This window comes from Tiliqua scincoides, chromosome 2, assembly GCF_035046505.1.
Source record: "Tiliqua scincoides isolate rTilSci1 chromosome 2, rTilSci1.hap2, whole genome shotgun sequence".
NCBI lineage: Eukaryota > Metazoa > Chordata > Lepidosauria > Squamata > Scincidae > Tiliqua > Tiliqua scincoides.
The window spans coordinates 62,368,808-62,395,613 of record NC_089822.1 but is presented as its reverse complement, the minus strand read 5'-3'; the positions used below and the strand labels follow the sequence as shown (position 1 = coordinate 62,395,613).

Sequence of the window (26,806 nt, the reverse complement as noted above, 5' to 3'; positions counted from 1 at the left end):
TCATTTACAAGTCATCATCAGTCTAGTTTTCTCAGTACAGTGGTGCCTCGCAAGACAAAATTAATTCGTTCCGCAAGTCGTTTCGTATTGCGAAAATTTCGTCTTGCGAAGCGCGGTTTCCCATAGGAATGCATTGAAATTTAATTAATGCGTTCCTATGGGCAAAAAAGTCAGAACAAAGTCAAATTTGGTTTACAAAGTGTTTATTAAGTGCTCTTTAAAGGCATACATACTGTACAGAGGATTTCAAAAATTTCAAGCACAAAACTTCAACTTTTTAATTTTAAAAATTCGTCTTGCGAAGCACAGCCATAGAAAAAATTCGTCTTGCGAAGCACGGCATAGAAAAATTCGTCTTGCGAGTCACCAGCAAAAACGCTTTCGTCTTGCGAGTTTTTCGGTGTGCGAGGCATTCGTCTTGCAAGGCACCACTGTATGAACCAAAACTTTTAATTATCTATAATGCTTTATGCATATATTAATGAGAATTTGTATAGTGCTTTATTGTTCAAAGCATTTCATACATATGAACTTGATGTCATCCTTACAAAGACTCTACAAGGTAAGTATTATTATTGTTGTTCACACACTGCAGTTCAGGAACTGAGGCTGGGAAGGAGTGACTTGCCAAAGATTACCAGATGAGTTCATGGCAAAGGTGAGATCTGAACCAGAGAAGTTCCAATTCACAACTCACACTGCAAACTTATATGCACTTTCCTGGTAGTAGGCCCCACTGAATACAATAGAAGTTAGTTGCTTCTGAGTAAATCTCCACAGAATTGTGTTGCTAGCCACTTAAAATGCTGCACTACACCAGAAACTCTCAGAAAGCACTGTATACAGTATTAATGCTATTTATTTATTTATTTATTATGATCAATATGCATTTTCTCAGTTCTTCAGTCTTTCAATTGGTAATATTTTAACTTCAAAACTGTTCAAAGTTCCACATAGTTTTGTAGCAAGCACAATGTTTCTACACAAACATGAACACAATTTTGTAACAAGCAAAGCGTAGCTCACAAACATGAACACAATTTTACTAACCTTACTTATTGCATGAAAACAATCTAGCAGCGTTAGATGAAAGCTGCAGGTACCAAAAGCAGCATCCCTGTAAAGCACACAGATCTGAGCTCAGTAATGACAACTGAAAATAATTTCGGTTTCCTAAGCAAAATATTTTAAGCTTCCTAATTTGGCTACAAAACACAATATTCAATGCTTCCTAGAAATCAGTTACAAATGGTCTGAAAGCAGTTGTTCATTCCTTCATATGCGAATAAATATTGCACCAGGAGGTAAAACTGCAGTGGGGGCAAAACCCTCAAGCTACAACATCTGCTGTGGTCTCTATCAAAAGAGAACCCAAGGGCAATGTGCCTTTGTTTGTAGAGCAGTTCCTCTCCCTCCCCCCCCCCAACAGATCTGACCATCAGGCATTTGCCTACTGTAAACATTGTTACAACAAAAATGGGCAACTGGGGCATGACTCTGGACCCTTTGCCCATATTTTTAAATAGACCAAGATGCAATTCATGGCCTCTGCATGTTTTGACATAGTAAATTCCAGGAGGCACTGTCATCTCTCCCAAAAGAGGGTAAGAATTATGCTGTGTTTGTTTTTTTAAAGTTGTAGGCAATGAGGCAGCTCCACAGCTGGCACAGAAGAAGATCTAGGGGCTCCAAATGACCAGGGAATCAAATCTCCCTACCCCAACGGAGCTGTAAAATCAAAGATGGATAGGTTTTGAAGACCTGCTTTACATTTACCTGAAAGGAAGATATGATACATTTCCAGCCAATAAATGCCTATATACAGTTTCTGGAGATTCTTGCAGATATAATATCTATTTCAGAAAAAGAGAAAAAGGGATGGGGAAAAAACATTCATATAGTACTTTTAAGTTAACAGCAAGATAAAATTCTCTGTATTATCGTATGGTGTTTTTAACTGCAAACAGTGATATTGAGCAAAGGCTAACTGGCACACAATGAGGCAGAAGACTGGGAAGCAGAATGAGTACAGTATAACAATGACCAACATGAACTCAGGAAGAACATAAATAAAACTTGGGGGAAAAAAAAACCCAGTCGTTTTATGACTATGAATGTTTTAGGTGGCAACAACTCGAAACTAAAACACGTTAGAGCAATATAACTACAGTATAACTCAAAATTTGTGGTTTCATCCAAAGTTTAGTTAAGACATGACAAAAGGAAAGTAGTTGTGACTACAAGCCTGTCTCCCACGAGCCCATGACATGCAATGCTACTGACTGCTATGGTGGTGGGGACAATCAGATGGCCCAGGAGAGGTAAGTAAACAATTTTTTTACTTGCCTCCCCGTAGGCTGCCTGGCTTCCAATGCATTTCCTCAGACCTACACCAGCTATTTAGCTGAAGTAAGTCCAAGGAGAGTTGGGGGCATGTTGGGCCAGGAAAAGGGGAATAGGATCTTTGCATGTAACACTGCCATTGAGATTCTCCTACTCCTACCACCAAACTGCCTCTGGCTTGGTCTGCTCCTCACCCCAAACCGTCCACAACTGCCCGTGTTCTACCTTCCCTCTGACTTACTGACAGCAATGGAGGATGGAAGAGGTTCCGCAGGTCGCTGTCACAGGCACATAGCCTCTAGCCATTTGCCCTGCTGGTTGTAGCCTGCAGAATGACAGTGACTTTTGCACTGTCATTCCAGGACTGACGATGATGGATTGTGAAAGGGAAGATGGAAGGAGGTGGCAACAGGGCAGAACAGGGAGGCAATGATGGTGGGGATGGGCAGATCGGGACTGGAAAGGGAGTGGGTTCAGTGACAACTGCCAAATCCTATTCCTGTTCTCAGACCTGATCCTACAGCATGAGTATGTGAAGACCTGTGCCAATGAATTCACTAGCAGGTTCAAGTAGACTCCCTCCATACTGTGGAGGATTACCCCAGGTAAGAGAATAAATGTTCCCTTAACCAGGGAGACCTCTGCAACTCTCTCCTCCTCAGAATACAGATATAGCCTTTTTGGCATCGCTGCATGGGGGGGGGGGGTGGAGAATAGAATTTGGCTGTCAGAACGCAACCTTGGACATTGAGTAGTGTTCTACCATTTTCTTCCTGAACAGTAAACATGACCAAAGAAATGTTCCAGCTACTGAGTTTTTAAAACTAACAGGGTTGGTAAAATAAGGCTTTGCAGACACCCCATTCTGGTATGTAAGCAATCAAGGTCAGAGTTGGTTGCTACTGCTGGTACAAACTGAATGGACACAATTTCACACAAATGGCTTCTACCAAGCTGCACCGAACCTGTGTGGTTTGCATCCTTGTCAGATACCATGCTATTTGTCTGCCTCCACTTACATAAAACATTACTTAGGGCCAAATACTATCCAATTTTCCAGTGCTGGTGCTGCTGTGGCAATGGGGCGTGTGCTGCATCCTGTGGTGGGGAGGCAATCACAGAGGCCTCCTCAAGGTAAGGGAACATTTGTTTCCTTACCTTGTGACTGCATTGAGGCTACACCGGTGCTGGAAAGTTAGATAGGATTGGGCCATAAGACACCTGTCAACTATGTTTTATATTTTAATAAACTAAAATGTGTGGCAATAGATGACTAACAATGCTAAGGAATGCAGTTATCCTCTTGCCCTGTCCACTCCACCCAAACATCAGCACAAGAAATGAAGCATAATCATCATCATACCACTTACTTAATACTCATTTAAAAGAGTAATTAATTCTAATATTTTAAAGATTTATGGACGTATACCCTGTAAAATAACGGAAAACAGGAAATATATCTTAATGTTTTAACAGATGCAGGTTTCTCTCAAGCTGTAACCAGAATACTATAATATTATGAAGATTCTAAAAGTTAGTTGATTTAATTTTGCAACCATCTTCCAAAACAACCATGTTTTTCTAAAACAAAGGTTAAAATTATGGGCAAAACATAATTCACTGGCTACAAGCCTTTATTATCCAATTAGTATTCCCAAGACAATATAGCTGTACACAAGGTAATTATCCATTACATGATTGAGGAGGAAGGCAATTTTCTAAGAACATTCAAGTCTTTTTTGATGAACAGATGCTACATATTCAGCAGCACAATAAGCTATTACTGTTAATCTCAAAGGGGAGATTTACTGGCCACATTCACTGCTGTAGTCAATGTAAAACAACCACCCCCAAAGTGTTTAGAAATTAGAGGCTCTACACATACAAGTATGAGCACTTACACTGAGAAACGATACCAATACATTTTAAAATGCAGCTAGAATGTGTCATTGCCAATACGTTGAACACAATTTTATGAATAAAATTGTATCCTAGAAATATGCAGACTGCTTTGCTCTCAGCTGTGTGTGAAGGGGACTTGCTTTTAACATTTTTAAGCAGGAGCTCACCCAGGTGCCTTCAAAGGTTGCATTTGACGCATGGGGGCAGATAAGAGAAGCATTTCTGCTGTTACAAAGAAGTTAACACCACTGTTGTAAAATACAAGGCTCCATTTAACTACAGCATCAAGTGCTGGATCAGAATGCAACAACAGTGGATGTCCCCAAGGATGCAAAGTTCTGGTATGCTTAATAAACATATTAAATTCTACCTCCTGACAAATATCATACCTACAGTGAATAAATTGCAAATGGGGAGGTAGAAGGGAATATATTTCTAACAGAGAACCACCCTTTTATATGCCAGACTTTCAAATAAAAAGGATGATCAATCCCTCCACCAAGATGTACTTGCTTGAAACTACCTCTGTGCCACGCTTTAAGCAAAGAAAAAAAAGAAAAAAGGAGCAGCTGTCATCAGTACTGCATTGTATTTCTGTAGTGCAGTTCTTATGGTGGTTGCTCTCTTTCATTCCCCCACAGCCCAGACATAGTCACTCAAGTACATTCATTTTATACAGGATGCATTTCAGTTCTTACAGTGTATTTTATACAGTATGTATTACTCCTTCCATAATAAACTACAAACATATAAAAACATGACACATTTTTGAATAGGTTATATTAAGAAAAAGAAAAAATGGCATTGGATCAATGCAAGTCTAAACACAGCCATAAATTCTTAACAGCTGACAACAATTAAATTAGAAGCTTGTTTTTCTTGCAAAACATGGTCCAAAAATCTGTGAGACATAATGCCAGATGGCTATTAACCATAGTTAATGGATGAGGAACAGACTATGGGGGCAGCATACTCTCTTCCCCCAGTGCTTTCCAGCCAGAATTCAAATTTGACTTGCCCACCTTAATCATGCTTAACTTTAGCTAGGTGATTCAAGTGCAAGGAGGAAGGGCCATTTTTTAACCTTTAAGCATGCCTAATAGCTGGCTCACATCTGCACTAGTTCCAAGAAGTACTTTTAACAAAGATTTCTAAAACCTATCAGTATGCCATACAATATTTCCAGAAGAAAAATGCAACCAATTTGAATTAGAGCAGTTGGCTTATGGTTAAGGGCAAAGCAGTTCTTCGAAAGGTAAGTGTATCTTTTATTCTAGACAAAGTATAAGAGAAGCAACTACAGAGAAATAGAAAGACAGAAAAAAAAATTGAAACCGTTGTCCAAAACTAGGGAACCAATCTGCTTTAGCAACTTTCCAGAATAACACTGCAAATTAGACACAACAGATACATTCTGAGAAATACAAAAGGAAAAGGTCATTTATGTACAGGAGAAAGCAAACCTTGAGACCTAATGAAGAATATAGGAGAGGGTGACATATTGGCCTTTGGGAAAATGAGAGGACAGCACTAGCTGAAATATACATCCAAAGAGGAGGAAAACATTATAAAAAACAAAACCACATGCAACCATAGGATTTGGAAAAGAGAAACAATTTTTTAATTAAAAGAAGAAAAGGCTTTGAAAGCCTCAATACACTGAGTATGAAACATACCATCACTTCCCATGCATTGACCTAGAAATTAAAATGGGTTTTTAATGTTCATTACACGTAACTTCAGTTACTACTGAAATTACTAATAGAGAAGTTAGCTATCTGAAAATTATATCGATGCTCCTGCTGCAACAGCTCCAACTAAAACAAGACTACATCTAGAAAGGTTGACAAATTGAACCTAGGAAGGATTAAAAACCACAAGAGGTGAAGGAAACTGCTTACCCTGAAGGAGGAAGATGAGAAAATAAAGTACACAGAGATGAGTCCTGAAGAAGATGACCTGAATTACAGCAGTTCTTGGGGGTAGGACCCAAGAAGGGTGGCCCTCCAAAAGGACATAATTAGTGCCAAGCCTGAGAAAAAGAAACACTGTTACTAAGTTAACGCAGGGCTGGGAAAGAAGAACTGAAGCGGAGGAAGAAGACATGGAGGAAGGAGAAACAGCATGAAAGCTATTTCCAATTGAAAACGAACAAAAGGACAAAAGAAAAGAAGTTCTCAACACCTGAAACATTAGAGAAGATCAAAAGTACCCATCGCAGAAGTCATCTCGAAGGTTCATTCTAGCTGGGTAACAAACAACCATGCAACATAAGCTTCTTCCAAGCAATACAGTTCTGCCTTCTAAGTATGAAGTCAGTGCATTAATTTTTTAATGAAATAAAATTAGAGCCACATACTGTACTTTCGAATCCTATTTTTACAATGCTGCTAAACATTCCTGGCATTCTCTTCCAGCAGCACAAACCCAGACTGATACATTCTGAAACTTGTTGAAAATGGATCAAAAACAGAGGACATGATGTGGAGAGACAGCAGAAAGATAACACATCACATTGAAAGACCAGAAGCATACATTAAGCCAAAAAAGTGTATGGCTGTTTGTTTTTTTTTAATTATTAGACCACAATCATTATGGAATGAAGAAGCAGCATATTCTCTCTGCAACATATTCAATTCCTGAAAATGTTCTAGATTTAGAGATGTAAAATAGTATTTTGATTTGTGCATTCCCTTCATCTGATGTTTTTATTTCTTTTGCTTAAGGTTGTATGTGGCAATTTGAGTTTGAGACACTTGCAATATCCAGTTTTCACTACATGAAATCCAGAAAAGGGCCAACCACCCTATTAAGCACTTTTAAGTACCATTACCAGGGTTCTGTCTAATTTTCACCACCAGTGCACGGAATGCCTACCATGGCTACGTGGTGTCAATTCCCGAAGCACTCATGATAACATCACCGTCATTGCTGACATCAAGAAAACTGAGTTCCAAGCTGTGTGGGGTTTGGTTTAAAGCTTGCATGGCTGCACAGCTTAGCAGGAACAGTGCCCACCATCATAAATGGGACTTAGGCACACCTCTTAGATCATAACCTCTATTTTCCTTCCATTATTACAAAGTTATGTTATATAATATTTCAAACAAAACATTTGAAATCTGTGGTAATATTTTGTATTTGCAGTGAGAAACTTGCATAATTATGCATAATTTTCTTTAGTACGTATCCTGAAAACAAGAGACTCATAGTAACACTAAGGGATTTGCATCTGAGACATCTGTGAAGATTTATGGCAAATGTGTCCTTGAACTAAAAAGATACCAGAAGGCTAATAAAAACCCCTACAAAACATACTGTAAAAAGACTTTAAAAAAAATGCTATTCCTAGTAATATTATAAGAGTATGCTCAAAAAGCATTAACATTCTGGCAATAACTACTTAGCAAGCTATTAATTCCATACTGGTAATCTACTGTCAGTCCAGTTTGCAAAAGAGAGAGAGAAAGAAAAACCTTAAGCAACAATCTGCATTTAGATTATACTGTCTATTTCAATATTAACATCAAAGAGAAATAAATATAGATCACTCCTTCCTGAATTATTTCTTTCAACACTAAGCACTCCCACAAAATAGAGAAATTGGGAAAATTTGCACTCCAGAGGGCAAGTCACAGAGCAATAAAGTTCAAAACTGCAACACAACAATTGGCTCTTATACTGTGTATGCACGCAACATCGTTATAAGACTTTTCTCTACATAAACAAGAATTTGATCCCCATCTATCATTATGTATTCATAGTATCTTTCCTGCTATTCTCTCTCCCTCAAAGATAAACACTCAGTCTGAACAGCCTACATGCACAATTCATTTCACTACAGTATAACTCTCTTAAGAGACAGAATAAATACAAAACAATGAGTTAATTCTTACCCTGTCTTTGCAAAAAAAACCTCACTATTCTTAAACATAATAGGTACAGTAATTTGGGCAGCTGACATGCTGTTATAAGTCATGGATGAACACTGAAGGAAAAGTTACAGCTGTCACTCAAACTTAATGGATGAATCATATGATTTTTAATTGATCGAATCTCCATGATTTTGCACAAGAATGAAACTGTTTGAAGAAATAGGCGTAAAAAACAGAATACACACTTTTGTGAGCACAATAAGTGGCTTTCAAAAAATTCAAGTGCATAAAATGTGGGATCCTGATCATGCAGGGATTCTAGGAGGAGGGGATGTGGATAGGGATAGGGAGACCTATCAGGGGGGCCTTATGGATGCAGAAGGGGCGGAGACCTGGAAGGGGTGGGGGCCCTGGCCCAAGAGATAGCAGGCCCGTGATAAAGGGGATGGTCCTCCCATCCAGAGGATGCCAGGGACTAGCAGTCTGCCAGATCTCCAGCTAAAACCAAAACCCCAAGACCCAGGGATGGACATAAGGAGGCTGCTGAAGGAGGAACACAGCTGCTGCAACCCCCTCTCCAGTGAAGCTGCTCAGGTCCAAGGTGACCAAATACAATGGAAGACATAGTGCCTCTACCTTTAACCATTGTACAGAAGAGAGGATTTTGGTAGGTGCAGTTTCCATTTTGAGCTGCACCTGGCAAAATTTCCTCTTCTATACAATGGTTGAAGATATAGGCACTCCATGTAGCTGATCACCTGCTTAGGCCATGCTTAGATCACTACTTCAAGGAGATCTCCTGAATCTCTAGCGGCCAGGTGAGCCACCCTGAGCTCAGAGAATCAACTCTTACTCTGGGAAGTCTGGATCCACCCCCTTCCCTTTGGGATCCTACAAGGTCCTTAAAACATCTTTTTGTTATTAACAATGCACTGGGTTTTCCTTTCGAACAATCTCAAAAACAAAAACAACTGTCGTCTTCCCATCACCCTCTTTCCCTCAACCACAACCCCACAACCCTCACAAGCTGTGAACTACACAGATTCTTGCTCAACCATCCATGTTTAAACACACACTCTCATATAATGCTTATATATAGACATATGCCTTTTGTACTGAGCATATGGCATCTCATCCTATGCTCCAATCAAACTGATGTTTGAACTGCAAATGATTCTAATTTAAGCAGCCAAATGGCAATCCTGGATACATCATAAGAACGACTGTTGTTTGAACTCCTGAAAACCCCAAGGTTCCCTAGAACACAGTTGGAATGACTGGTTTAAGAAAACAGACCATGACCAAAAGGAAAGGGCTGCAACTCTGTCTCTAATATTAGTTTTATAAGAGCAGAGTTAAGGAAGAGATTGCATTACTTACTCTACATTAGAACAGTGTGCTTATGTAGAACAATCTCAAAAGCAAAAACAACTGTCGTCTTCCCATCACCCTCTTTCCCTCAACCACACTTTCCCTCAACCACAACCCCACAACCCTGTGAGGGAATGTAGTGTTTGGATTGCAACATGCCAAGAGCTTCTGTTGGTACACAAGGAAGCAGACCATGGTGATCTCTCACCATGGTCTGCTTCCTTGTGTACCAACAGAAGCTCTTGGCATGTTGCAACCCAAACACTACATTCCCTCACAGGTTGAGACTTTTATTATTGTTAGGATAGCATTACTTACTCTACATAAGCACACTGCTATTTCCACTGCTCTAAATTTTTTTCTGAAAGTTTTGCCATGTTATAAATCAACTATATAAAGAAACCACTGAATATATGGGTAAAACTGTAAACGAGTTTTATCATATGAATATGTTCCTCTTCATAAACTGGAGACAAAGCATTGCCATGGATTCCAACAATGAAGGGAAAAAAGAACCTAAAACCACATGACCCCAGCCATCACTGAGACAACACATTGAAGGATGTGGGCCTTTAAAGTTGGATGTTAAAATACTTACTGCATAAGAGCCTATGAGGAAGGCTGCATTGGCTTGTTTTTTCTGATCAAAACCAGTATAATGAATAATCTTCTTCCTCACCATGCTAAAAGACTGTATCAAGAAATGAACAAAAGATATATAATTGACTTCTTAGATTTCAAAAATATTAAGTAACAAGGCAAAATAATTTCCATGCTCAAAAAACAGCTTCATCTAGAATGGTGCTATGTTACATATAGTTATCCTGGTTTGTATGCTAAGACCAGTGAATCATTACCAAGGAAGCTTGTCATGACAAACTGTGCAGACCTATGCATGTTTATTTGGAAGTAATACCCACTCTTTTCAATCCAGAAGATTCCCAGGAATGTGCATAAGATTGACTGGTGCATAAGATTAATCTGAAGGTAACTGGTTTTGCAATTATGGAACTCCCTAGGGAAGGTGAATTAAGATCTACCCCCCCCCCCATGGCATTTTGTTAAAGGCTCAGAACATTTTGTTCCATCTGGCATTTGTGTGATGGGCTGTCTACTCCTGTGCTTCTGTAGCAGTACTTTGGTTGTAAATAGTGCCCTCCTCCAATTGGCTTTATTTATTTTTTGTGATTGTTTATTATTAACAGTATTAACAGTATTTATATACCGCTTTTCAACTAAAAGTTCACAAAGCGGTTTACAGAGAAAAATCAAATAACTAAATGGCTCCCTGTCCCAAAAGGGCTCACAATCTAAAAAGATGCAAAAGAACACCAGCAGACAGCCACTAGAACAGACAGTGCTGGGGTGAGGTGGGCCAGTTACTCTCCCCCTGCTAAAAAAAGGAGCACCCACTTGAAAAAGTGCCTCTTACCCAATTAGCAGGGATATTGTTTTTATATATTGTATATTTTAGCTGGAAACTGTAAGCTGCTTTGGGCATCTACTCCGGCAGAGGAAAAGCGGGGTAAAAATATTTTGATTGATTGAATAGCAGCCTGAACCCATGACTAACAGCCCAAACCCACTCTATGCAGGCCAAGTGGCCTGCACTGTATCCACTGCAGGTTAGAATGTGGCTGTGGTGCAACTTGGAGTAAGGGGATATTTATCCCCTTACTCTGAGTAATGCCCCAGCCACCTCATGGGACTACTCAGATCTATGGCAGGGAAATCACTGGTGCAAATCAGAGAGGCCCGTGTAAAGTTGACCAGGCAAGGGATAGTGGTTAGGATCCGGCCTAAGTTCCCAAAGCCAGTCCCATCACCCCCCACCAGTCCGCCCACCAGCCCTAAGACACCCCCATTCCACCCTCACCAATCTCCTGTGCCAGCCACCCTCGGCTGATGCATACTTATTGCCAAGGGGTGTGGATCTGGCACGGAGAGGCTGGCACGTGTCCTTACACCAGCCTCCCCGACTCCAGAGTAGTTGTGAATGTGCTCTACGGCATGTTTGTGACACTCCCAGGCTAGCTCAAGGAACTTGTGCCAGCCTAACGACCAGTTAGGATTGTGCCCTAATTTTCTTTCAGCACAACCCTATGCTTGTCTACTCAGAAGTAAGCCCTATTGTGTTAAGTTGGGCTTACTCCCAGGAAAGTGTACATAGGATTTCAGCCTTAGTTCCAAATAGCAAATCTTAGGATACAACCCTGTGTACTTTCAGACAACAGCGAATTGAGATGTAAGCAAAAGTATAGTTTCCTTGTTGATGCCTGAAGTGCTCTCTACAGAGTAACGATGAAGACACTGAGGTGCTCTCTACAGAGCCAGGGGACAGCAACACAAAAAGAAGCAGCAACTGGTGTTTTTTTTTTCAGCTAGAACTAATATTTGAAACAAACTTTTAATTGAATGAATAATTCTAAAGTCTGCAAAATACACACACGATTTGGTCAGATATAACCAAAAAAAATGGTAAAAACATGAAGTTATCAGGACGAGCAATTTTCCTCCGTTTTGCTGTTTTAAAAAGAACCTTCAATAAACTTTAATTGTGCTCTAGGTAGTGTGTAATTTATTTTCACACCTCAGAGATTCATTACTTATTTATAGCACCATAGGCAACACAAAAATACAGCCTAGCGTAAATTAACACCTACTGTGCTCTACTCCAAAAGACAGGCAAATGTTTGGATCTCTCTTCTTCACTCAATGAAAAACAATTAGCACAAGGTAAGACTCTGAAAGAGTGACTTGTACAACAATATCCAAGAACTAAGCAATACATTTAAAATAAATCTTGTTTATATATCAAGCAAAACTTCATACCTTGCTATTAGTGATAGATGTATTGCAAATGCCAATTTTTTCGCACTTTATAGAAAAATTGAAGTGTCAAGGGCTGAATGAAAGCACTTAAGCAGATGTTTGCTTAGTCAACTGAAGACTGCCTAATATTATTATTGACAGTATTTATACAACGCTTTTCAACAAAAAAGTTCACAAAGCGGTTTAGAGAGAAAAATCAAATAACTTATGGCTCCCTGTTTATTTTAAAGCATATTAAAATTTTAAAGCAAAGTTATTTCCATTGCATCTTGGAACTGCCAACTTCTCACAAATTGCGACACATAAATACTACTATAGTACTAAATTTTATTATTATTATTATTATAGATCAGGGGTGTCCAAACCCCGGCCCTGGGGCCACTTGTGGCCCTCAAGGCCTCTCAATGTGGTCCTCAGGGAAACACCAGTCTCCAATGAGCCTCTGGCCCACCGGAGATTTGCTGGAGCCCTCACTGGCCCGACGCAACTGCTCTCAGCATGAGGGCGACTGTTTGACCTCTTGCATGAGCTGTGGGATGAGAGCTCCCTCCACTGCTTGCTGTTTCACATCTGTGATGCAGCAGTGGCAGCAAAGGAAAGGCCAGCCTTGCTTTGTGCAAGGCCTTTTATAGGCCTTGAGCTATTGCAAGACCTTCATTCATTTATATAAGTTCATCTTTAATATATTCATTTATGTAAACTTATGTAATCCTTTAGATTAGAATAACTGATTTACAAACTTAGAGTCAGCACCAATCCAAACTTGAAGTTGGAGTCAGCATCAGTCTTACATGTGTTGCCCAGGAGATGGCTGGTGTGAAAGTGCTGTAAGGCACTTTGTAGCAGCCAGAAGGAGGAAGGCATGGTGAAGGGGGCAGTCTGCTGCCTAGCTGTGCCGTGGCGTTCTGGGGTGGGTGGAAGGTGGGGAGGGGTAAAGCTGGGCAGGGAAGGGCGGTTCCGGCCCAGGGGAGGTGGGGATGGTGGTAGACGCTACCATCAGATTCTATTTCCCCATTTGGGGCCTGAAAGCCCTACATGGGGCTACTTGGATCTGCACCAGCAATTGAGCTGGTCCAGATTTGAGCAGATCCATACAGGTTGCCAGGGTTCCACACTAGTTACAGCAGCAGACGTTTCCTTACCCTAAGGAGGCCTCCAGCTGCCTCCCTGGCCACACAGGATACAGTGGCGGCTGTTTCAGCACCGCTGCATCAATGCACCAGCAGCCCCATTAGGATTAGGCTATAATTTATTTATTTAAAAAATTTATAATCTGTCTCAAGAACCTAAACATAGGAAGCTCAAGGGGGATACAACATTCTGGTTAACAGTTACACCCCAAATTGCCACAACTGTGAAATTTTGTAACTACTGATTCATACCATTGGGGCAACGCTTAAGAATGAAAACACATTGTTAATAAGAATATGTTTCTCTTTCTCAGGAACCATGAGAAACAGTGCAATGATTTTGTTACTACTAGATACTTATTCATTCACTATAGTATTTTCCAAAAAAGGGAGGGGGGGTTCAGTTTTCTTACAGTACAGTCGTGAGCCACTTGACAAGGATCAGGACCATGATCCTTGCCGTCAAGTGGCGCCTGATGCTATCTGAACCCTCCGCAGGGAAGGAAATGCTCCGCTCCCCTCCGGGTGGCTGTCTGCGCAAGTCTAAGCGCTGTCTCTGCAAGACTCAGACTGAGGGAAACTGCGCCTCTCACGTGACTTCCTGTTTCACAGAGGAAACCATAAATCGCGTGAGAGGACATGCGCTGCCTCAGACGTGCACTGCCTCTGGGAGGCTCAGACCCTCCTCGGAGGGTTGGGATGTGTGCCCCTGATGACCACGTGACCATACAGGGTCGTCGCATATGCGATCCCAGAGTAGGTCACTAAGGGGCACACACCTGTACTAAATATTACAAAGGATGTTCATTTATTACAGTATTACAAGGGATGTGCAAAAGAGAGCAACCAAAATGATTATTATTATTATTAACAGTATTTATATACCATTTTTCAACGGAAAGTTCACAAACCAGTTTACAGAGAAAAATCAAACAATTACTGGACTGGGGCATCTTCCCTATGAGGAAAGGCTACAGCGTTAGGGCCTCTTCAGTCTAGAAAAGAGGTGCCTAAGGGGGGACATGACTGAGACATACAAAATCATGCAGGGGATCAGAGTGGATAGAGAGACGCTCTTTTCCCTCTTACATAACACCAGGACCAGGGGACATCCACGAAAGCTGAGTGTTGGGAGAGTTAGGACAGATAGAAGAAAATATTTCTTTACCCAGTGTGTAATTAGTTTGTGGAACTCTTTGCCACAGGAAACAGTGACCAGATTTTGCCTGGATGCCTTTAAGAGGGGATTGGACAAATTTCTGGAGGAAAGTTCATTACAGCTTACAATTCACAGTAGGTATGTGCAAGCTCTTGGTTTTAGAGGCAGGCTGCCTCTGATTGCCAGATGCAGGGGTGGGCACCGGGACACAGGCTGTGTCTGTTGTCTTGTGAGCTCCCTGGGGCATTTGGTGGGCCACTCTGATATACAGGAAGCTGGACAAGATGGGCCTTTGGCCTGATCCAGCGGGGCTCTTCTTATGTTCTTATTAGAAGGGAGAAGCAGTCCCATCTTCAAAAGTATTAGTAACCATTGTAAAGAAAAATATTATAATTTCAGAACCACAAGAAAAAAATGTACCTTAAGGTCCTTGGATGTAGCTTAAAATGTAACTTAAGGTTCTCTCTCTCATATCCAAATAATTTAGGCTAGCAAAAACATAGATAATGACCTAGCCAGATTTTCATCCCCCAGACCAGTTTGTTATTGTAGAATTTTTCTTCTTCTTTACATGCAGTACACTGAAATAAATAAGGTCCAAATCCTAACCAATTTTCCAGCACTGGCATACCAGTGCCAATGGAATGTGTGCTGTATATAGCGGTGCCAATGGAATGTGTGCTGCATCCTGCAGTTGCATGGCACTCGCGGAGGCCTCCTCAATGTAAGGGAATGTTTGTTCCTTTACCTTGGAGCTGCACTGCCCTTATGTCAGTGCTGGAAAGTGGGTTAGGATTGCACTCAAAATAACTGAAGCTGTGCCTTGACTATTTTCAAGCCTTGTCAGTATGCCATGTGATGAAAGCAGTTGAAAAATCGCTGTGTTAAACACTTCCTTTTCACTACAGCACCACCTAAACATATGTGTTAGTGCCTGTATATTACACACACACTTAGTGTATTTACTGTTATAAAAATAGTGCATATAACACATTTAAACTGAAGTATGTTCTCCCCCAAAGCAACATATAAAGGAACACAGTCCAGCGTATTCAAACTGTTTGTACAAAGCTGTTTTTACCTTTAATTTTTTATTTAGCTTCAAACAGTATCTGTAAAGCATTGCCAGATTGAGTGGACCAAAATCTGCATAAAAGCTTGGGGATAGGGGGTAGGAAAAAGAAGAAAGTAGAGGGGAAAAAAGAAAACATTTTCATAAATAAGATCTAGTTTGAAATTGTTACCCATTCCCCCACTCCACCCTGGCATTGCCCACATTAAAATGACCATGCATTATACAGGTATACTACTTTCTCAAATTTCTTTCCCACATACCACTGAAGCAAGCTGCAATTACTGGTAGAAAAACCAATTACGTAAGCCTTACTCATTAAAAAAAACAACACACATCTGCAGTATCTCCAAGATTAAGATGTAAATGAACATTGAAATGTTTTTGGAACTAGCAATGTAAGGTTCTTCATCCAGCACTTTAACCCATTTTTGCCCATCCCACAGGGGTACACATTTGGTTCCTGCTGCATATATGAAAGGTTGGGCAGAAATGGCTCAATAAATTAGTTTGAAAGTTAACACAAGCCTTCATCAGTCATTTTTTTATGCCAAATATTCAGCAATTGAGTGGGAAGTGAATGAGAATGTGCCATCTAGCCATACTCTTATACTACCATACAACCTACACCCCTGAATATCTACACATTCAGTGCTTATTTACAAAGACATAAATGGATGCTCTCTCTGCACAATTTGGAATCCTAGCAAAGACTTGGTTAGCAGACACATGAGTATGAGAAAGAGCACAGCAAACCAGAACATTCTTATTTGTCCACTTTCAGGCATTCAGGCTGAATACATAAGCAGGGTTACAGAAATTGACCCTAGAGAGATTGGCTCTGGAAAAGTTCATTGGCACTCCTTCCAAAAGCTCTCAGTTGCAAATTTATTCACAAGCGCTGCTACAGGTGGTTAATTCTGTACCAACACTTCAATGGGTATGTTGACTGGAGCATTTAAGTCTCTACAGGTACAGATGACAGCAGAATTATGCAACAGGGCAGGGTAAAAAAAGAATGAGGAGGAGATGGGGCAGAGTGCGCAGATCAGGCCTGGAAGCAGACGGGACTGGCAGCGCCAGTGCATGCCATATCCTATCCCCCTTTCCAGGCGCAATCCACCTCCATGGATCAATGTGGACTTGTGCCAATGATATTGCTGGCACACGCCCAAGTTGACTCATAGTGGCTGCTGGGACTTACCCAGCAGGAGACAAAGGTTCCTTTACCCCAAGGAGACCTCCAGCAGTTGAAAATCCCACAGGAGGAAACAGAGCCTGAACCAGCTGCATCACTGTGTAGGGATTCAGAGCCCAATTCTATGCATGTGTATTCAGAAGTAAGTCCCATTATAGTCAATGGGGCTTACTCCCAGGAAAGTGTGGGTAGGATTGTAAGTGAGGGCTGGGCTGTTAAAGGCTCATAATGAGCCTTTTCCAAGAGGAGTTTTCTATTAACAATGTTCCATGCTCTATAACCTGAGACTCATGAATTCTATGCAGTAATTAATGGAGAACAGGTCTTCCAATAACTTTAGCTATGTCAGCTAAATGGAAATTCTGCATTAAAATATACATGCCTCTGAACACAAGGTGCTAGGAATAAAAAATGGGCCAAGGCTGTTGCTTTTAAGCCAAATTACTGGACCTTTAGGAGACATTTGCTCCCAGTCTAGAACACTGGACTACATTTCGTTTAACCTAACAGGGCTCCTGTCATAAAAAAGCAGTTTACCGTAGATACTTGTCTATAAAATGATCTCACAGATATGGTGAGGGCAGGTTTTCAGTCAAAAATCATGGAATGTTCCATGACTCTCAGATAAGTGGGGGGGGGGGGAACATAGGGAAAGGTGCTTGTGAGGAAGGGCTGCAGCTTGCCCTGGAGCCTGATTGAAAGGAGGGAACGAATCTGAATCATGTCACTTTTTAAAGACATTAACAAGGTGCTTATGCAGTACTGTGTGCCATTCCTCCTTTCTATGTAATGGAACAGCTTGGAGGGAGAGAGGAAGTAAAGGGAAGTTTTCCTATCTGTAGTTGTACTGACTTAGTAGCTGCCAATCTTTAAGACCCTGCAGCAGCCTGCCTGCCAAATCACATACTGGCTAAATGTTTCCCTGCAAGAGGGAGCTGTTGGGAGAGGCAAAGCATGGCCAGTCAGAGTTAAGCTCTTGCCTGCTGCTCCCTTGGGCTTCTCCTGGCTGCCGCAAGACCCCTGCACTGCCCTGACCCCATAAATAACCCACAGATAGGACAAGTAGATGGTCTACAATGGATTTTGGGGGGTAAAATTTCTCACCTTATAGCCGAGTATCTACGTTATATTGCCTAAAAAATTCTCATTACTTTTCTTTTTTGGCATTCTACAAACTCTATAATTTGACTTCAGCCACCACAAAAATTCAGAGAAACATGAAGGAATTATGGAACACAGATGCCTTGTATTCTAAAAAAGGGAGATAAAATATAGAAAACAGTATTCATTATAATCCTTTTATTTCTCCCTTCTGGTTTTACCTTTAAAAAAATGAAAGCTCCATAGCATCTGTACATTTCTTTATTATGCTAATGCATTATATTTTCTATTTTGGCTTTTCTTTTAAATCCAAAAAGGTGGCATGGATTTGCAGCTGTTAGCAGTTCCAAGTGCTGGATACAAAATGAAATGACTCTGGAATTCTTCTTAACTGAAGTTAAGTGTTATGCTGCCAAATCCAATTATTACTGATAAGGTCAGTAACAAGAATAAAGTTGTATATTCTAGCCTGTTCTGGAAGATTTCAGTGTGGGTTACATCACAGAAGCCATGTGTCTATAAATCTCTCTGATGACCCTGGGCATGTAAACAATTGCATTACATATTTCCATCAGAGCTATATACCACATCTTTCTTATCACAATGATTCATTGCCTTCCTCATTAATGCTGCAATACAAATTAACTTACTTCATGGTCTTGCAGAACAAAGGTATAACTTTATACTTACTTCTCATACACATATTCATCGTCTATGCAGAAATAATGTGTGCTTGCACCACCAGCCTTTGGTTTATGGCAGAGAATGGCAAAATAAAGACGATCTGAAATTGAAAAATAAACCAAACTAGTTCTTAGAATGAAAGTAGAAAAAGTGTCAATACTATTTCAGCTGTTTAACTGCAATGTAAAGACTTCCATTCAGAATGTCTGGAGCAGATGTTATTGTTCATGACAAATATTGATAATTAGCCAGTGTGATGTAGTGGCTAAGGAGCTGGATTTAAAGTAAGAAACTGAAGTTTAAATCCCCAGCCATCTCTGAAGCTCACTGGGAGGATTTGGACAAGGCCTATACAACCTACCTCATGGGGTTGTTGTGATACTAGAATATTCATTTCAGTTCCATGTAAGGAGGACATAATAAATCACTAAACAATTATTACCAAGCATAATTATTTTGTTAAAGTGGAAAAGAAGTAGAAAGAAATCTTTTAATTACTATTCAACAAAGGGCGCAAACCAAACCTGCACTGGAGCAGGCAAGCCAGGAGGCTTGCGCTGCATCCCACGCAGGTTCATTGGCAGCAGCAGCTCAGCCAGAGGCAAGGGGAAACTCTTCCCCTTACCCCTGGATGCTGGCCCCAATGGGTCTCCTCGAACCTGCGCCACCTCTGGACGTAGTGCAAGTCCAAGGAGAGTGGAGCGGCTTTAAGTCGCTCTGTTCTCCACGAGGACAGGGGTTGGGATCCAGCATAACTGCCGGGAGAGGTTGCCCACGTGGTTAGAAAACATTCAATATGATGGGATAATGACATCAAACCTAAGTTTCTTAAGGTTATGTTTGTGTGTGTTCTGGTTTGGCTCCCTTCGAGAAAGCATCTGTGTGTGTTCAAGTCTTCACCTGCCTCCATGGGGACCTGAGAAGGATGATGATCCTAACATATAGTTAAGGAACATTAAGGTTTTGATTTGTTAGAGAATTATTTTGCTTTTAAATATGCCTCTGCCTACTTATATTTTTGCCAAGATCAACACCCAAGCATGGTGAACACACAAGCCATTTTCCAAGTCTATTTGCTTTATTGTTTCCTCCTTGTATTATCCACCTCCCCCAGTATTTTTAATAACTTTTAAAATATTTTATCCCTTTGTCTGCATTTGGTCAAACAGAATCTTGACCTAGAAGATAAGGAAATAAGACCTGCTGGATCAGGCCAAGGCCCCATCTAGTCCAGCTTCCTGTATCTCACAGTGGCCCTGTACTTCAGGGAGCACTCAAGACAATGAGATATAGTACCCGTATACTGTTGTCACACCCCTGCATCTAGTATTCAAAGACAGACTATCTCTAAAACCCAGAAGTTGCATATAGTCATCATGACTTGTCACCTACAATGGACATTTCCTCCATAAATCTGTCCAATTCCCTTTTAAAGGCACCTAGGTCAGGTGCCATTTTGATATTCTGTGGCAAGGAGTTCCACAGATCAATTACATGCTGGGTAAAGACATAATTCCTTTTGACTGTTCTAACCCTCCCACCAGTCAATTTTAGTGGATGCCCCCTGGTTCTGGTGTTGCGTGAGAGGGGAAAGACCTTCCCTCTATCCATCCTGTGCATGTCTCAATAATGACCTCGCTTGGGTGTCTTCTTTCAAGAACCCCAAATGCTGTAGTATCACATTTTGGTCACTCTCTTCTGAACCTTCCAAAGAAGGCCTTTCTCTGCCTAGCTTTCCTCAGGCTAGTGGTGGGGTCTACCAACTTGGGCACTGGCACAGAAGGCGATCTAGGGAGAGGAGAGAGACGGTGGCTCAAGGTTCCCCCTTTCCCATGCTCACCACCGAGAGCACGCTGCAATTCACACAACTGTAGGTGACTAACGGCAACAAGGTCAACAAGTCTCTTGCACTTATTTCAAACATCTCAGGTGGCACTGGGTGATTTTCACCCCATCCCACTGAAGGCACCCCACACCTGCTGGCTGCCCTTCAGTGAGGACTCCCTTTGTTATCTATCCAAACACACTTGTTGCAGGCAGTGGAAGGAGCGAACTTTCAGCCCCCCCACACACACCAGGGGGCAGGGCCAGAGAAGAGCAGCCGCCAGCTGGCGCCCTCCCCGCTTCCTTGTGCCCAAGAGGCCTTGCACCAGTGGCTTTTAAAGAGCCAAGTCGACCAGCTGCACAAAGGCCACCAAGCCCCCCCCCCCGCCCCGGGGTAGCGCCATGTTTTCCCCCTCACCTTGGACTACCTCCACACACAGGCGCAACTCCTTGACGGCGCTCATTGTTTACCAACATTGGCACCCCAAGAGGCAGCGGCAGCGGCTGCGGCTTCCCTCCTCTCCGGAGCCAAGGAGGGCTCCTCCCGCGCCCTGGTCCCCCTCCACGGGGCGCTCCTCGGCCGCACTTGACGCGCGCTCAGCAGCAGAGGCTGCGTGGCCGGCGAGCCCCCCTCGTGGGCGCCTTCCTAGAGCCCGGCCCGAGGCATGCCTACTCGGAAGTCAGTCCTCGAGGAGGCTTCCCCCCAGAAAAGCGAGGGCAGCGCTGCAGCCCACGTCCTCGGCTGCCGGGCTCGTCGACGGCTCCCGAGCAGTCTCGAGCCCCTTGCAGTCCACGCAGTCCTCCCCCCAGAGCGCCTGCCATTGGCTGGCGCATGGGGCAAAGCCACACCCGCCGGCCACATCCACCCCGCGCGCTCCGAGGCTTGGGGCGGCCTCTCCGCCGCTTGCACAGTGGGAGGCTCGCCCAGCGGGAAGGGCGGCCCCCGGTGCCTGCAGGCCAAACTCCGTGCCTGCCTCCGCGCCAGAGGCCGCAACGGGCATGCGGCTCCACCACAAGCACTCCAGGCGGAGGCGTCCTCGCCACATCCACAGTTGGGCAAGCCACAGAACTGGCTGAAAGTTTCTCCCTGGAAAACACACACGCTGGCCCAGGAGCCGTGCCAGCCTTGGAGTCCGCAGGCAGCTCAGGCGACAATCCTAGCCATACTTTCCTGGAAGGAAGCCCCACTGACCATAATGAGACTTACTTCTGAGTAGACACGCAGAGCATTGGACTCTCAGAGGTTGCACTGCCTCTTGGAGCCTCAACTCCCATCTGCAGAATGGGCCTAATAACCCCAGACTAATTAGCGCAGGGGTGTCATACAGCATTTCATACAGGGGGCCAAAATAGCATTCATCTGATGTCATTAGGCAGGAAGTGATGTCATTAAGCAGCTCATGACCAGAAATAATAAGGATTTTTTTTTTTCTCACTTGGGGACTCATTAGCTGCAAATGATGTAAAATACACAGATCCTGATCATATTTCAAGTCATGGGAGAGCCCAATTTTCATGTGGGCTGCACTTTCAGCAGTAACACCTCAGCACTGCTCAGCAGCTGAGAGCTGGATTAAAAGCTTCCAGGGGCTGCATCTGGCCCCCAGGCCTTCTGTCTGACACCCCTGAATTAGCATAATGGTTTCACTGCATTTGAAGGTGAAAAGTGCTACAGCATTGCCAAATTGTGTTATCCTTATCTTCATGGCACCTCAAAGGGTGCAAAGTGCTTAGCCAACATAAACCATGTCCTCTCAATTCCCATTTTAATGAAAGAGAAATTAGAGGAATTAGTTCGGAAGGGTACTCATACCAGAGCTGGGACTCAGTTAGATCCAGTGGCATAGCTAGAAGGGGTGCAAAGCAGGGAGTTTTGCATGGAGCCTCAGTGTGGCATGCAGACGGCCCCTCCCCTTTGGAGCCATTCTGGGTGGTGGGAGCAAAACAGAAGCAAATGCCTCCATTTTGTTCCCACCGCCCAGAATGGCTCCAAAGGGAGGGGTCGTTTGCATGCTATGCTGAGGCTTCCTGAAAAACTTAGGGCTTTGCACCCCCTCTAGCTACACCACTGGTTCTAACCTCTGCCTGTAACAGCTCTCACGGATGGATTGGTTTCCTGTGAACCAGACTCTCATCCATGGATCTCCAGTATATGTTGATGATGGATGGGTGGGGAAACAATACCCTCGTGAAGGATTCCACTGGGAAGAGAGGGGTTCTACAATCTGTCTGTAGAACTATTGTAATAAACTCATTTGTACTCTACTGTGAAATCTTGTAAGCCGCTTTGGGCATTTGCTGTGGCATGGGAAAGGCGGAATATAAATCTCTCAAACAAATAAATATTTTCTCTGCAGGGTTATCTATATATACTGCAAGTCATTCACAAGAATTATTCCGTTGCTGGAAAATATAATGTCTGAAATGCCTCTTGGATAAATAGTCTTAAAGATTAAAGACTGACACATGCACCCAGAAAAAAAAGTACAACGCACTAAAGATGTGGCAAACAGTGATGGTGTAGTGGTTTGGGAGGTGGACTTAGACCTGGATGATCCAGGTTCAAATCTCCCCTCAGCCACAAAGCTTCCTGGGTGACCTTGGGCCAGTCACTTTCTCTCAGCCTCACCTACCTCACATGGTTGTTGTGAGGACAAGAAAGAGGGGAGCAGCAGCTGTGTAAACCGCTCTGAGCTCTTTGGAGGAAGGGCGGTATAAAAAATGTGAATAAATAAAAATAAATAAAAAAATAAGACAAAGTGTTCAGAAGACCCTTTTGCCAAATCTTAAGCTTGGGAAGTGGGTGTTTAGAAGCACATTGCTTCCCCTTTAGCACAACTTTGTGGGGCATGTTATATATTTATTAAAACTATATATAATGTGCACTCCTCCAACAGCTGCTTGGTTCTCTCACACTGAGACAGCAAGGCCCAGGCTCCCAGTTGCCACCGTTTCACAGACTGCAAATCCCACAGTTCCAAAGGCCCCAAATCCACTCCCAACATAATCTTCCTACCCAAGGGCACAGAGCTGAGCCCAAACCTGCAGGGGTAACCCCTCTCCCCTACAATCAATAGCAGAGAGGCCTCCAAGTTATTCAAGGCTAAAATCGACAAATCAGCAAAGCCAACTTGACCAAGCCAAGAGGCAGAAATTGACTATGGCAAAAGGCTGAAATCACCTTAAATCCAAAGCTGTGTCTAGGCCAAAACAAAATGAAAATCTAAGCCACAAAGCCATCACGGAGAGCATGGTGAAGAGCATCCTTTGTCTAGCTGTGCTCCTTTCAAAGGGGACAGGCAGCAGGTGGTGTCATCCTAAATGCACTCCAGCACCTCCTTTGATTGGCCCTATCACACTGATGCAACACTACACACACTGACACCTGTCCCACATTCATCCCAAAGCTATTCAAAATTCCACCTCCTCTGATGCCTACTGAGAACTGAAGGTAAGAAGTGTCTTGTCAACAGAGAAATGCTTAATATTTCGGGGGGGGGGGAGATGTCATTATTGCTCTATTTTGGATGGAAGGGAGGTGGAGGAAAGCATGTAATGTCCCAATTCTCAGTCTATAAGAAGCCTGCTTGGAGTTATATTCTTCAGTATTCATCTCATTCTGCATAGTGTTATGTAATTCTCACCTTGTTTGACCCTATGATGGACAGCAGCCTATGAGTACAAAGAAAAAAAATTGGGCCTCATTCTTTATGAGCCTAGAACTCTCCTCTCAGCAAGTAAATAGCTGAATCTATTATGAAATAAATTCAAACATATTTAAGAGGATAATTGATGTGTTGTTTTAGAGAGCTCACTTTTAAAAAACGTTCATGGCTGAAGATTTTTACAATTCTTTGCCACACCTAATTGCAATGAAACTATTTTTCCCTTTCAAAAAACCACTCTAACAGATATGCATTCACACAAAACACCAGTCAGTTGCAAGTGGTAGGTTAGAACAGGACTCTTATGTTCTATGTAGCATGTAGGAAGTGTTCTATGTTTTGCAGCTTTCCATCAAGTCAAAGTGGTTTTAATGCTTCCATTGAAATGTAGCTGTAAGTCAAATATTATAGGAACCAATTCTTGCAATGACGAAAAGATTCTTCTGCCTCTATTAAGTTTAAAATATAGTCCATTATCCTGACTGTATTTCTACCTCCTTATTGTAATAGACCATGTCAATAAAATGAAAACAACTCTATGTATGTGTAGACACAACTCTCGGTGTGTCCTGTTCACATCTTCCCACAGATCTCCAAACGTCTTTAATTTGAGTATTTGGGGCAAGCTCCAGCTGCAGCCTCTTGTCCCTTTAGAACTTGAAAACTGTTACAAATTACTTGTCAATATTTCCAGGGAAAGACTGCAGTTAGAGGATGACTAATGCTTATCATGAGAAATTTTTGCAGTATTCAAAAGAGACAACATGAGCAATAGCCAGAGACTTATTATGAAACAATTTGTATTAGATAAATACAAACAGGGAAAACAACATTTGCAAATGTATCTGGAAATAAGCCTGAAATCGCACAAGGAACTTCTGAGTAAGTATGCATAGAATTGAGCTGCATGCTATTTTTTAATTTTTTCTTGGTCAAAACGTCCTTCAGATATTCAGACTGCTTTTGGGAAGAATGAACCACTTACCAGTTCTAGAATCCACTCAGACTCTTTTCTTTCTATTACTACATTGCCATTGCCTGTCCTATACACATACTTTCAGGAAGGTTTGTGGTGCTGTAAAAGGCTTACCATGTGCAATATATCTCAACACTCCACTCTTCCCTTCTCCCATTTCTTGTAAATCCCTGCAATCCAGTTCTATTTTTAAAAGCCAGTGGAGAATTTCCCATTGACTGAGCAAAATTCAGCTTATTATGCACTTCAAATGCTTACCTCTACCAATAAGAAAGTGCAGTGATGGTGCACTGAGTGGCTTGGAGCCCTGTGAAGTATCCCAGAATAGGCAAAACTCATACCTTGTGGTATCAGTTGAAACCCCACTATAATAATAGATTAAAATTTACCAACGACTGCCAACACAGAGGGCAATCCTATAGGGACCAAAAGGTATTTGCTCTTTTAAAAGGCATTACAGATGGTATGCAGGAGAGTCATCTCCAGTATTTTCCTAAGAGGAGTTGGCTAAGAGTGTGCTCTGCAAGCCAAGAATTCCAGTCTGACTCTCAGTTATTTCTTCTTAGTAAGTGAAAGTAGATGTTCTGTTGAGCACTTGATTGAGGCACGTGTATTTGTGTTTTGTTTTCATTATTAAGTCAATAGCAGTTTGATCAGGACTATGGTGTGATGGGAGGAGAGATTCAACTCTATGCCCCCCCAACAATGTGTCCCAGTGGCACCACTGGGTCTTGGCTTCCTTGGGGGAATAGTAACTGACAACCTGGGGCCAGCATTGGTCTTGTGTGAGCTGCCTGGGAGACAGCCATCACAAAGGCCCCACAAGGCACTAACACACATGCAGATGGGGCCACATGGGCAGACTCCTAAGCAGCCCTATTGGGATTGTCTCTCTGTGATTACACCCAGTGGAATATCAGGAACATGAGTGACACAAAGCTCAGTCAAAGAAAATCAAATTTGCCAGTCAAGGTTTGCCAAAATGGGCAAGTATGAGTATAATTAAGGTTTTTCAGAAATAAGAGCAGTTTGGATGTCTAAGCGTGCAGTCCTAACCCACTTCTCAGCACCAACATAAGGTGAGGGAACAAACATTCCCTTACCTTGAGGAGGTAACTGCCCCCCCAACTGCAGGATGCAGCACATGCTCCATTGGTGCAGCTATGCCAGTGCTGGAAAGTAGGTTAGGATTTGGGCCTAAATGTTTTTGTTCTGCCACGTACAATCCTAAGCACGTTTGTGCAGAGGTAAATATAACTTACAGTACTTCTCAGAAGTTTACTCAGAAATACCTGAGTTTACTCAGTTCCACATATTCAATGGTACTTACTCCCAACTTACTTCAAGTCAAATCCTATCCAACTTTCCAGTGCTGGTGCAGCTGTGCCAATGGAACATGCACTGCATCTTGTGGTGGGGAGGCAGTCACAGAGGCCTCCTCAAGGTATAGGAGCATTTGTTCCCTTACCTCAGGTCTGTATTGTGGCTGCACCAGTGCTGGAAAGTTGGATAGGATTGGGCCCTTCAATGGTACACACTCCTAACTAAGTGTGCATAAGACTGCAGTAAAAGGCATCTTCAAGTCAGGCTGCAATCCTGCACACACTTAACGAGGAGTAAGTCACACTGAACTCACAGTAAGTCACAGTAAGGCTATTTCTGAGCAGACATGCA

The 26,806-nt window shown here is 42.4% G+C and overlaps 1 protein-coding gene across 4 annotated transcripts in view; it reads right to left on the bottom strand.

Moving 5' to 3' along the window:
• The window catches only part of CDC14B (cell division cycle 14B), a 50,526-nt gene that overhangs the window by 20,078 nt on the left and 3,642 nt on the right, over positions 1 to 26,806 (bottom strand). For 3 of the 4 annotated variants that reach the window (XM_066618597.1, XM_066618598.1, XM_066618599.1), the window contains exons 2-6: positions 18,674 to 18,767; positions 15,694 to 15,769; positions 10,090 to 10,182; positions 1,777 to 1,853; positions 1,051 to 1,117 (exon numbers count right to left, since the gene is read on the bottom strand). In XM_066618597.1, coding sequence (XP_066474694.1) covers positions 1,051 to 1,117; positions 1,777 to 1,853; positions 10,090 to 10,182; positions 15,694 to 15,769; positions 18,674 to 18,767 — 407 coding nt within the window. Of the gene's footprint in view, positions 1 to 1,050; positions 1,118 to 1,776; positions 1,854 to 10,089; positions 10,183 to 15,693; positions 15,770 to 18,673; positions 18,768 to 20,909; positions 20,998 to 26,806 lie in introns of those variants that run through there. The other variant, XM_066618600.1, reaches the window with a different exon arrangement.